The sequence below is a fragment of the Zootoca vivipara genome, chromosome Z1, assembly GCF_965207765.1.
Source record: "Zootoca vivipara chromosome Z1, rZooViv2.hap1.1, whole genome shotgun sequence".
Classification (NCBI taxonomy): domain Eukaryota; kingdom Metazoa; phylum Chordata; class Lepidosauria; order Squamata; family Lacertidae; genus Zootoca; species Zootoca vivipara.
The window spans coordinates 52,740,135-52,752,233 of NC_142583.1; the positions used below are offsets into that span (position 1 = coordinate 52,740,135).

At 40.7% G+C, this 12,099-nt stretch overlaps 1 protein-coding gene across 7 annotated transcripts in view; it reads left to right on the plus strand.

The window, feature by feature from the left end:
• The window catches only part of TBCK (TBC1 domain containing kinase), a 90,251-nt gene that overhangs the window by 57,064 nt on the left and 21,088 nt on the right, over nt 1-12,099 (plus strand). For all 7 annotated transcript variants that reach the window (XM_060278487.2, XM_088660474.1, XM_088660475.1 and 4 more), the window contains 3 exons: nt 3,860-3,896; nt 6,100-6,261; nt 10,071-10,246. In XM_060278487.2, the coding sequence (XP_060134470.1) occupies nt 3,860-3,896; nt 6,100-6,261; nt 10,071-10,246 (375 nt within the window). The remainder of the gene's footprint in view (nt 1-3,859; nt 3,897-6,099; nt 6,262-10,070; nt 10,247-12,099) is intronic.

Here is a 12,099-nt window from a genome sequence, read left to right on the forward strand (position 1 = left end):
TCTGCTCTGAGCAGTGTTGACGTCTATGTAGAAGCATTTGAATTGCAGTTATGTACAAAGTCTGCAAGCAGAGTTTCCTGGAAGTTCACCTTCCCATGTACGCACTCAGTCCTTGATGCAAGGAGGTTTACAGTCTGAAGAAGTTTGCAAATAAAGTGATGGGGAGAGTATATAATTACATGGAAAAACAAGCTGTCTGCAAAACTGTATTTTCCATACAAATGGGTTTGCTATCCTACAATAAGCCCAATAGGAGCTGCACGTGTCACTTGGAAAATAAAATTGATACCGGCGACTCGTCAGGATCCATCTAGGTTGAAGCATATGCACTTCAGCAGTGATCTGAACCAGATTTTCATGCTTGAGTACTAATCCTATCAAATTGAACACTGATAAATCTTCCATGTTCCTGCTGTGCAAGAGATTCTTTCTTGCCACTCTGCCATTTGTTATTATATTATAGAGCTCTTGAATAGAGTCTTTGTAAGAGTGGTGGGGTGCTCTCCGCAAGAAATGGTGCTGCTTACTCTGAGCTGTACATATTTCAGTCTTTATTTGCATATTTACAAAAGCAGTAGACATCATTCGGCCATCTGTACTTTCGGACTCAGATTGAGGAAGTAACTTTTGGCGGCTTTTTTCCAACATAAAAGCTTAGGGAGCCCTAATCTCCACCTCTGCGTTCTACGTTTCAACTCCTGCCTCTCCCTTGCTGACGGGACCTGTTCCCGAGCTGGTGGAGCGGTGTTGGGGCTCCGGCTCAGCATCAGCGAGCCCCTTCACTCCATGGCTGCTTTCTGCCACCCCTCCCCTTCTCCTGCCATTTCCTGTCCTCCTCCCTCCAGCAGTTCCTGCCTAGCCTCCTCCTCCCTCTCTTCCCTCAAGGTGTTGCTGGGCAGTGCCATGACAGTCATGAACACTACTGAGCAGCAAGTATTGTCAGTGGTCACAATGTCTGCCTGAAGTATTATGTGGAGAAAAGTGAGCAGGATTTCTTTAAAAAAAGAACACAGAACAATAACTATTGTATACATTTTATCAAATCTTACACTGTGTTATGAAAATGTCCATATTTCCTGTGTCATTCTGACATGAAAACAGCAATCTCTTAACCTAAAGGATCCTTGCAACCAAAACATGAACTTGTATGCTTAAATTATTCAGTCACAGATTTGGTTTGCCATTAATTATAGGTTCTGGCTTTGTCTACTTGGTAACCACTTAAGAAAGTGGCTACCAAAAGCTTTGATTTTATTCACCTGCAAGTAACTTAGCACCTAGCTAATTATAGGTGCTTAACAAAAAAAGTATTGCTCTTAAGTTTGTGTAATGATGGTACAGCTAATTGTTATTTGAGAGGACACTAGCATCAAATTTTTATCCTTTAATCAAGCTTTTGGGCCACTTTTTGAAATTAGAGATGTGCCATAAATGCCATCAAAACACACAAATACATCAAGGAATTGAGGTTCTGCATATTACAATGGCGTCCACACCACATTTGTGTTATATCGAAGCAGCAAGAGAGCAAGGTTGAGTGAAACACGTGTCTTGATCCGCTTCCAGGTTTGCTGTAAAGGAGTGGAATATGTAACCCACCCACGTAAAACCCAGCAGTAAGAGAAAGAGGGTGTGGTGGCTTATCAGGCCTTCTCTCCCACCAATAACATGGAACATGCACTGATCTAGCAGTGATGAGTTACATTACATTTGACTTGGTATTGGGTAGACCTACTTACTTATATTCCAAGATTTATACACTGCTTGATTGAGAAGAGAGAGAGAAACCAAACCAAAAACCTCAAAGCAGTTTATAAAAAGATAAGAAAGTCAAGAAAATTTCACAACCATAACTTTAAATGCTCAAAGTTAAAATACAAAAACAGTATAGACCAAGCATCCCCGAACTGCGGCCCTCCAGATGTTTTGGCCTACAACTCCCATGATCCCTAGCTAACAGGACCAGTGGTCAGGGAAGATGGGAATTGTAGTCCAAAACATCTGGAGGGCCAAAGTTTGGGGATGCCTGGTATAGACCTAGAACATGATTCAAGCGTAACTGAAATGTCAGTGGTGTCTTCCCCCCCTCCATTTTTACCTCTTTTTTGCCAGGCTATAGACCCATGGGAAGCCTGCAAGCAGTTAGAGCTCAATTCAGTTCCCTGTTCACGAATTATTTTGTGCTGGAAGGGGGGGGGGAATCTATAAAAATATTTGCTTCACAGGATTGTTGTGAGGCTAAAACTTTGAAAGATCTGGGAACTTACTGTATTGTCTGTTAGCTGTACTTTATTATTGGTAAGCACTGTTTGACATATTTGTAAGTCCACCTTAAAGATAAAACTTTGGGGGAATATTGCAGTAAGAATTTTTAGCAGTCTCTGCCGCTTGGTTATACTTGAGTGAGGTTGGTAGGGGGCACTGTGTACTAAGAACAATGCATCTCAACTAATAGAAGCTCATTGTTGCAGCTGTTCTTAAATACAAATTTGTGGAGCAAGTATTGAATCAGATATTTTGGTGTATTTTTCTTTCTATTTTCATGTTTCTCCTTTTGTCTCCCTAAGGCACAACTAGACACACAACTGATTATAGTGCCATTTGTGAAAGGAATGTTGATAACTTGCTGTTTTTCCTTAGCTTTTCCTAGAATATTATATGTGGGGGGGGGGGATGCATTGCACACTCAGATAGTGAAATGAAATACTAATTTACTACTTTTTCAGTGTATTGACTAGTTGTCAGTAAGGTCTGATACGTCTCTGAGACCATCTCTCTACGTCAGTGTGTTAGGCCTCAGTCATGATTTCCATGATGTTTGAATTTTACAATTTCCACTAACACAATTTCAGGTAATCAGTGCAGTCTAATAGAATCTAAATATTTGAGAACTGGTGTTTTGTCACAGTGGGATCTGCTACCAAAGAGACAAATGGCCATTAAATGAACTGTGGCTTTTCTCTTCTGTAAACTCAAATCGCCACCTTGACTTACTGGGCACAAAAGCTTCCTTTGTATTGCTTAGAACAGTGGCCTAGGCCAACATGAGTGCAAATAGAGCATTTTACACACACACACACACACACACACACACACACACACACATGCGACAGATAGATTCTGATAGAATCAGAAAGGGACACCTGTTTCAGTGCCATGCAATTTCATATGGCCTTAGCCTCTCCATAAGATGCTTGCTTGTTACTTTCCAGAGAGAATTCTCAGCCTAGTACAAACCTAAAGGGCATACACCACTCCCACCCATTTTGTAGAAAATATAATAGGTAAACTGAGCTGCACAACAATTATATGAATCTGGAATTAACGATAACTCAGTAGAAAGCAGCAGTTATTTCCAGGGAGGGTTATGTAACCCATTTTTCTTAATCATGGAAAAATGGTTTCCCTCACCTCATTATCATACTTCCACACTTCCTCCCTTCTGTGAACAGATTATTTTATAGATCAAGACTGTTCAGCTTCAGCATAGGAGAGGTGGGAGAGAGGAAGCTCCCATTTTGATTCTGAAGAGGAAATTTCATATATAGAAAAACCACGTGCAAATTTTGTAATGAGAGCAAGCAAAATGATTTAGCGCTTGTTGAAGCCCTGTACATGAAGCCTGGATTACAGTTATTATACAGAGCCATGAAATAGTGGAGTGCGGGTTCTAGGGGTTTAAATTGCAGTGTTGGTAACATGCTACTGCGATACAGATTTTAAACTGCAATCCTGACTTTAAATTGCTCACACTTGTTACAGTCAGAGGCTGCAGAACACTAAGGTGATAGGAAACTTACAAGGCTGTGCTTTAACACATGTATTCTTTTCTCCCTACCCTCTTCCTGTGGTTTTATAGCTGTATGCTATTCCTTGGTTTCTCACAATGTTTACACGTGAGTATGACCTTTTGTCATTTTTTTCCTGTGCTAAGCATGCCTTTATATTGCATTATATCACAGTCATTTTTCACTTTGATCTGGGTTAAATATCTGGGGAACCTGTCCTTAATTCACAGGGGATTTTCCTACAAGCACCTACGAGTGTGTGGCATAATCCATATACTTAACAGAAGATTTGCAGTATATCTAAGAATTGCCTTCTAAGCATTTTTCAAAATAATCTTTTTTACTAGCATTTCATCTCCATTTTTGTTGAGACGCAACAACACAATGCTGTGGTTTAAAAAGCTCAGTTTTGGTATCGGGTATATTTGATGAGGTTTTTAAATTGCTTTATAAATTAAGCCAAGTACATAATGGCAGTCAGATAAAGTCAAAGATAAACTATGATACTGATTCAGATGAGTTAATGTGAAGGGAAATCATTCAACTGCTTCTGGCCTTCGGAGAATTATATACCTCACATACAATTATAGTATTGTACATATGAAGGGAGCTAATAAGGCTACACATAAAGTATGACTGATAAGTAAGCATAACAGGAGGAATAGTTTGTCTAAAAATGGGTACCTGCATTAAAATGTGTTGCTCTCCTGGGTGCAAAAACTTCAGGGTTTATTTGTAACCATGTCACAGAAAGCCAAAGTCCTCTTGTGGCTAAAAAGCTGCTCTAAGTCAGGAAGTTCCCTTTTCAAATTTACAAACTAAAGCCACAAAAATGAAAAAAATGCCCTTGGTCATCTCATCACTCTATAAAAAAAGACAAAACCTCCCTCCCTCCCTCCCCCAAAACAATTTTTTTCCAGAAATTTATCCTACCTCTCTTCAATTTTTCGGGTGCCTCCAGATGTTTTGTACTAAAACTCACACCTGACCTAGTCAGGGATTATGGAGTTGTTGCCCAAAACATCTGGAAACAACCAGACTGATAAACATGGATGTGCTAAGTCCCCCCCTCACCCCTCCTCACTTTTCACGGTTAAACACTGAGCACTGCTAGCCTATTTATTGAAATATTTTGTGCTGCCTAAGAAATTCACCTAAAAATTATGATGTTGGAAAGTGACTATGTTGTATTGGTACCAAATCTGCCTGTAACTATGACTTCCCATGGACAACCACCTGTTGTCCTTCTGTCAACTCCTTCGCAATATCGCCAACTATTTTAGCACGCTGAGCAATAGCTATCTGTGCACATTTCTTGATTAGTTTGTACATACAACGTCTGTAGTAAACATTTATTATAACAAGAAGATCGAAAATGTACTTATGGGAGAAAAGGGTCCCATTGAAACAGTTAGCTGGGAATTCAATGTCTATGCAGATCACGCATCTCTTTCCTTTTGCTTCAGTAATAAATACAGAGTGTTTCAACAAGAGAGAAAAGTCCTTGAAGTGTTTTTAGCAGAATATATAATTCTCTTAATTAGGCATTTAATAACACTGAAATGAGTTATTGATTACCTTTGGGAGTGATCTACAGATGAAGATAAATCTTTCTAAACAAGGTTGGGTATTCTTTGTTCTAAAATTAAAGCAATAACCTTCAAGTTGTGGTAATTTATCTAGAAAAATGGCTGTATATCTGTGACAGAAAATCATAGGCCTCTTTCACTATCCTACTCAATTTATCAGTGAATCTATTGACTTAATAACATAACACTGTTTGGGTTTCTCCAAATGGCTCTTCCACCACTTGGTTGCATGCATGCTATTAGGTCACTTGCTATTAGGGCCGTTTCTTGTGTTGAATCTTATTTATAAACCCTTTGCGTACTGAGTTTGTGTCATCAGTTACATCATTGTTGTTCAACTTCAGCTCCCTTCAGACCCAGCCAGCATGGCCAATGACCCAGGGGCAATAGGAATTGTAGCCCAGCAACAACTGAAAGACCACAGGTTCCCCACTTTTGTTCTGCAGCAAAACCTTGTAGAAGCCAAGGTGGTGCCTTCAAGAAGCTGCCCTCCAAATCCCATCAGTCCCAGCCAGCATGGCTAATGGTCAAGGATGATGGGAGCTGTAGTCCAGCAACACCACCACATTGACTACTCCTGTCAACAGTTCCAGGTCAACACAACCTTTTCTAAACATATGATCAACAAGCTAGTTTGGTTTGATCTACTGATGGGCCATGCGAGGTTTCTAGTCTCTCAAGATAATTAAACATAATTTTCCTGTCTTTCCCACCCCTTGCAGATGTCTTTCCGTTGCACAAAATATTTCATCTGTGGGATACATTACTGCTTGGGAATTCTTCTTTCCCATTCTGTATTGGAGTGGCTATTCTGCAGCAGCTGAGGGACCGACTTCTCTCTAATGGATTCAACGAATGCATTTTGCTGTTTTCTGATTTGCCAGGTATTGCAAGTTTCTATGTTGGATGTTTCTGTTGATAATTTTGGGTTTTGAGCGTAAGATCTTAGTAGGGAGATGGGAAATATTAATATAGATGGGTCCTTGCACTGCATTGCACTGAGCAGAGTTTGAATTAATTATAGGACATATTTTGAGATGGAAAAAGAAAATTTGGATAGCTAAGTTGCAGGAGTGTAACAATATGATAAAACTAAATTAACTGGGCATACCAAAGTGTGAACCCGCACACCTTTCCTAATAGATCTTCCAGCAATATGTGTTGCAGTTTCATTTGCTGTGGTGAGCAACCAGTTCCATTCTGACAGGTACAATGAGCCCCAGACTTCCTGTAGACCTTGAAGTTGTGGCATCATTCCTACAGTTGCGTTGCGTTTCTGAAGGGCCCTAACTGCCTCACAAGCGAGTTCGTGTCCCAGCTTTCCTCTTGAGCTTGGGACTCCAGTATTATGTTTTCCTTTTAAATCTTAGCAACCAGTTTTGTTTTGATTTCATTTTTCCAAACAGTTGATTAGCGGGGGGTGTTTTCCCTTCTCCTCATTTGATGCAATCTCGTTACCTTTTGGTAGAATAGCAAACCACTCACAGGTTCTAATGGAACTGGAGAGCAACAGTTGCCTTAGAAAATATCTACAAGTGTGCATCCCATTGAAAGCAGCTCTGGAATCCGAAGCCTCCCTTTACGAGGGGGCTGGAGCTGAGCTCCTTATACGTTGTGTTCACATGGCAAGCAGCATGTTTGACAGCTTCTCCAGAAGCTGTCCCTGCAGACAGGGAAGGCTGGAGAAGTGTCACATGCTTCACTTGCCTCTCACCATCCCTCCTAGGAAGGTGTATTCATTGCTGTTTCACTTTCAAGAAAAAGGCACAAGAGCTGCTTGTTTATGAAAGGGGTTTTTTGTGTGTGTTTTTACCCTACATATTCTTGAATCACCTGTGTTTGATGCCTTTGTCAAGAGAGCAAGAGGCAGATGTGTTTATAAAACAGTTCTAAAAATTCATCAAAGGTGAATAATGGTATTTGAGAACAGAAGCTATGCCTACGTGCCAATATTTAATAGCTTCCAGCCAAGTGTGGGGTAGTGAAGCTGGCTTTGGTACAGATAGAAAGTGATTTGTTAGCACACACCTGCTTGCTGAAGTTGTTCTGTAATGTTGAGGCCTGCAAGATTGATGCCATTTTACCTAAAGCTCTGAATCCTTTAATTATACCCATTTTCCACTTGTATATATGTGATGCTCACAAATCCAAGCTTATCAATCCTAGTTTTTAGCTCTAAGGGTGAAGAAACCCCAAACAATTTCTCCTTCGCTCTTTCTTATCGGCTCCCTGGCTGTTGTATAAAGGCTAATTACCTGACATTTAATATCTCTTAAGAGTTTCTATACAGATACATTTACCAGCATCTTCATATTTGGCTTTTCATACATACAAAGCTTCCAGGCTTTATGAAGAGATACTTGTTAACTGTTTGTGTTTGTGTGTGTGTGTGTGTGTGTGTGTGTGTGTGTATGTGTATGTGTATGTTTATGTGTATGTACATGCATGTGTATATAGATAGTTATTCTGTTACGCAGGATTTGGGGTATGAAAGTTTGTTTGTTTTTAAATGAAAAAACCAAGCAAGATCCATTTGTATCAGATTTTCAAAAGATGTCTGCAGCTTCATTTGCACATAATACATTTTATTTATTTATTTTATTTCATACAATTTATATATACCACCTGATCGTAGAAAAGAAAAACCTCCAAGGGGTTTAGAACAGGAGTGGCAAACCTCAGGGCACTGCTGTTGGTTGGCCTGCCAGGCCCAAGCCAAATTGCCTCTGTCGTCTTCCTCTGCAGTGTGCGGGTGGGTCGTGGGGGCAAAAGATGCATGCCTATTTGGCTTACCAATTGTACAAATGCAGCCAAAGACATATGACTGGACCTGGCAAGAATTCAGAACTTAATCTTTTACCCAACTACATTTTTCAAAAGGAAATCGCTACGGGCGTGCAACACAGTGCAGCGTTGCAGTGTGATCGTGTTCTATCGTTCAACCAATAGAAAACATGGAGGATTTTCAAGTAAATAGTAACATCAGTTACTGAAAACGTTTTAGTGCCAGGTGGAAAGCAATACAGTAACTAATAGGCAGAGCCCTACCAAGCTATAAAATGTATGTTCATAGGGGAACTATGTGAAAAGGAAAGGCTTCTGCAAGCAATGTGTGTGACCTCTTGATATCTTACTTTCCCCTCCCAAAGTCTTGTCTGTGTGCCTGGGGCAAGTTTTGTAGGACATTAAATAAAATGCTTGGGACTCAAAGGCCAGGCCAATGCTATTAACATGCATTCTTTCTGAGAGTGACAAGCACTTTATCTTTTCTAAATTTCCTCTTCGCGTGCAGGGTTGCCTGAAAGAAGCAGGCTTCTGGAATGGATATTAAATGATACACAAAAGATATGCTGTGTCACATTTGTATATACTATTTGCCACACTTTTTATGAAACATTTTCTGTGTCAATAACCGCTTGTTTCGTGCTCTCTGTTTTTCCAGTGAGCTGTCTTTGCAGACAAGCGCTCGAGTGCTTTGCTGCGAAATTCCCCCCTTCTTGTCACCTGTGTGCCATCTTAACTTTGTTCTCTGTGTGCTCTGTCGTCCTTGTGAAATACAGACTGAAAGTTTAAAATGACTGCTGGAGATTATGGCATCTTTCTAAAGGCTGTAGGGCTTTGCCATTTATCAGTTATCATATGATAACACTTTACGGAAGTGTAATATGTGATTGTGAGTTGCAGCATGGAATATAAACTGTTGCAGCCTCAAATGTCTCTCCAGCCAGATGTGACAGTTTTATCAAATCAAGGGAGATTAATGACTGGCTTCGTTTTGAAAAAATACAGCTGCTAAATTTCCACTGAGAATTAGGCAACAGATTCTTTTCTCCATGTCATTAAACCTACAGGAAATAAGTCTATTAACAAGGCTCGTTTAATTTTGCAGAGTGGCCTTTAGATGATTTCCAGGCTAGATGTCAGTGATTTAAGAAGTAGCGGGAGTCTTAAAAGTAGTTTAGGTTTCCGCCAGAGCAAAATGTGTGCGCTTGGCTCTCCCCCTGATCATGCCAGGAGCAAAACGAACCACAATCCCTGGCTTCCCGTTATTTCTGAACCAGGGAATGTGGTTTGATTTTCTCCCACCAAAAAAGGTTTGTTCTTGGCTTTCCAAAACTCTTTTGATCTCACCAAGGTTCACTATCCACCATGTCTGCAACTAATCCAGAATGCGGCAGCTAGACTGGTGACTGGGAGCGGCCGCCGAGACCACATAACACCGGTCTTGAAAGATCTACATTGGCTCCCAGTACGTTTCCGAGCACAATTCAAAGTGTTGGTGCTGACCTTTAAAGCCCTAAATGGTTTTGGTCCAGTATACCTGAAGAAGCGTCTCCACCCCCGTCGTTCTGCCCGGACACTGAGGTCCAGTACCGAGGGCCTTCTGACGGTTCCCTCGTTGCGAGAAGCCAAGTTGCAGGGAACCAGGCAGAGGGCCTTCTCGGTGGCGGTGCCTGCCCTATGGAACGCCCTCCCATCAGATGTCAAAGAGAAAAACAGCTACCAGATTTTTAGAAGACATCTGAAGGCAGCCCTGTTTAGGGAGGCTTTTAATGTTTAATTATTTTATTTCATTTTTCTGTTGGGAAACCCAGCCAGATGGGCGGGGTATAAATAATAAATTATTATTATTATTATTATTATTTAATATTGTTATTATGTCAGCCATTACACCTTGTGGTCCTCTTTTCAGAAATTGACATAGAACGTTGTGTCCGTGAATCAATCAATCTTTTCTGCTGGACCCCTAAGAGTGCCACATACAGACAATATGCACAGCATCCCAAGCAAGCCGGAGAGGGCAACTGTTCAAGAAGTTTAATCTCTTGTTTCTCATCCGACCATCAGGATGCTCCCAGGAGTGATCTGGTGAGTTTTTATGCTTTCAACTTTTTTGGTATATAGAACAGAATATTAAGGCTAAACATACTCTTATTGTCTTAATTTTTTAAAATGGTATTCACTGAGACTATTCTTCAGAAACAGTACATTTATTTTTAAAATCAATAAAATAAACCTAAAAACAAACAAAAAATCCAGATGTCAACATTCCTTGTTCATGTCTCTTCCTTCATTTTACAGTTAACAGCTATGTATAGGTGCTTTCTCATTGTGACATTCCTTGACTAAACCACGTCAGCTATTTATTGTTTGGAGTTCGAAGTGTATATCTTTTTCTTCATGAACACACTAATTTGGGTTTCTAACTTCCCTGGCTCCCCAAACTTTTTGAACTTCTGAGCTGTTTTGTGGTTTGATGGCCACGTGACCTTTTATTTATGTTCCAGTACCATCTTGATCCTAGAACTGCTCTGAAGAATGTGCCAATGGAAGTATTTCATCTTGTGCCAGGGCTTCTCCCTGCTCCTGTAATCATACTGTTTCTGTTGTGCATGGGCTTTTATTCCTGTAACAGAGATTATTGAGGCCTAGTCACAGAGTTTCTGAGTAAGCCTTCTCTTCATGGAGGAAGAATAGCAAAAAGAATCCATTTCCCTCTCCCGTGGAATTTGCGGAATGTGCTATTTCAAAAGGCCCTACTTTCTGATGGCTTACTCCCTGTATCCAATGTGCTGATTGCTGATTCAACAAGCAGATAGCTTCTCTCTTAGCAATTATGAAAATGTAACCTTTGTCTTAATTTAAATAGAGAAACATTTCTTTGCTATGGAAATGGCCTTTGGTGGTGGCCTGGGGAGTGGGGTGATCTCAGATAAACCTTTGGAACTAGCCTGGGAATATTTTATTTTGTTTGCTCTTTAATTTAGGAAATAAATACATTTTTTGTCTCTTTAGATTTGCATTTTTGTTTTGTTTTGTTTTACTTTACAGAGGGAGAAATACCTAGAGCATAATTACTCAGTTATTAGTGTGTTGCTTTAGGGGCAGATGGGGGCTCATCAACCTCGGGAAGTAGCCCATCTACTGTTTTGCATGATATCTTTGGAAGAAGAAAAAGCCAAGGAGTAAACCCTACATAAATCCAAAGTGGAGTCCACAAGACTGTTGGATGGTACCTTCCAGCAACTCCCGCAGCCCAGCTGATGCCTAACATATTGCTCTGCTTTCCTTTGGACCACATCAGCCAGGCTGTGAGGGGGGTCTTGTCGTCTGGGCAACCCAGGACCTCCAAACACATTGGCCAGACTTACATCCTTGGAAGGTCAATTTGGTGCTGATAGTGCAGTCGTTTGACTTCACCCCTGGAGGCGCACTCCAATGTCTCTCAAGACAGACGGATACCAACAAGTGTGGTGTTTTCAGCCCTCCTCCAATAGCTTGGTACTGAAGGATTTTAGATAGGTTAATTTAGATTATTGACAAGTCCCTGTCCTATGCTGTCTCTTGAAAGCTTGCGCATTTGGAGTGATATGTGTATGTGTGTGATCCTGAAACATGCAATATTCACATTTTATAAAGCACACCATATATTTTGTGGCTAGGAAAAATAAAAACTTGAACCATCCCATTGGCTGCCCCTTGCAACTGATTGTTGCTTGCCCTTTCGAGGAGTTCCAAAGCATAAGAAATGCACGGAATTGACAAACAAGGCCAAGAGACGTTGCCTAGGCAAGGCGTTTGCGCTTTCTGAGCCAAGGGATAGCCTTATCAGCAGAACCCATTTGATGGTTGTCCACAGTTCCCTATGCACCCCAACACTCTCTGAACAGCTTGACACTAGATGCCTCCTCTATGAAATTGCAATTCCTTTCATGCCATGA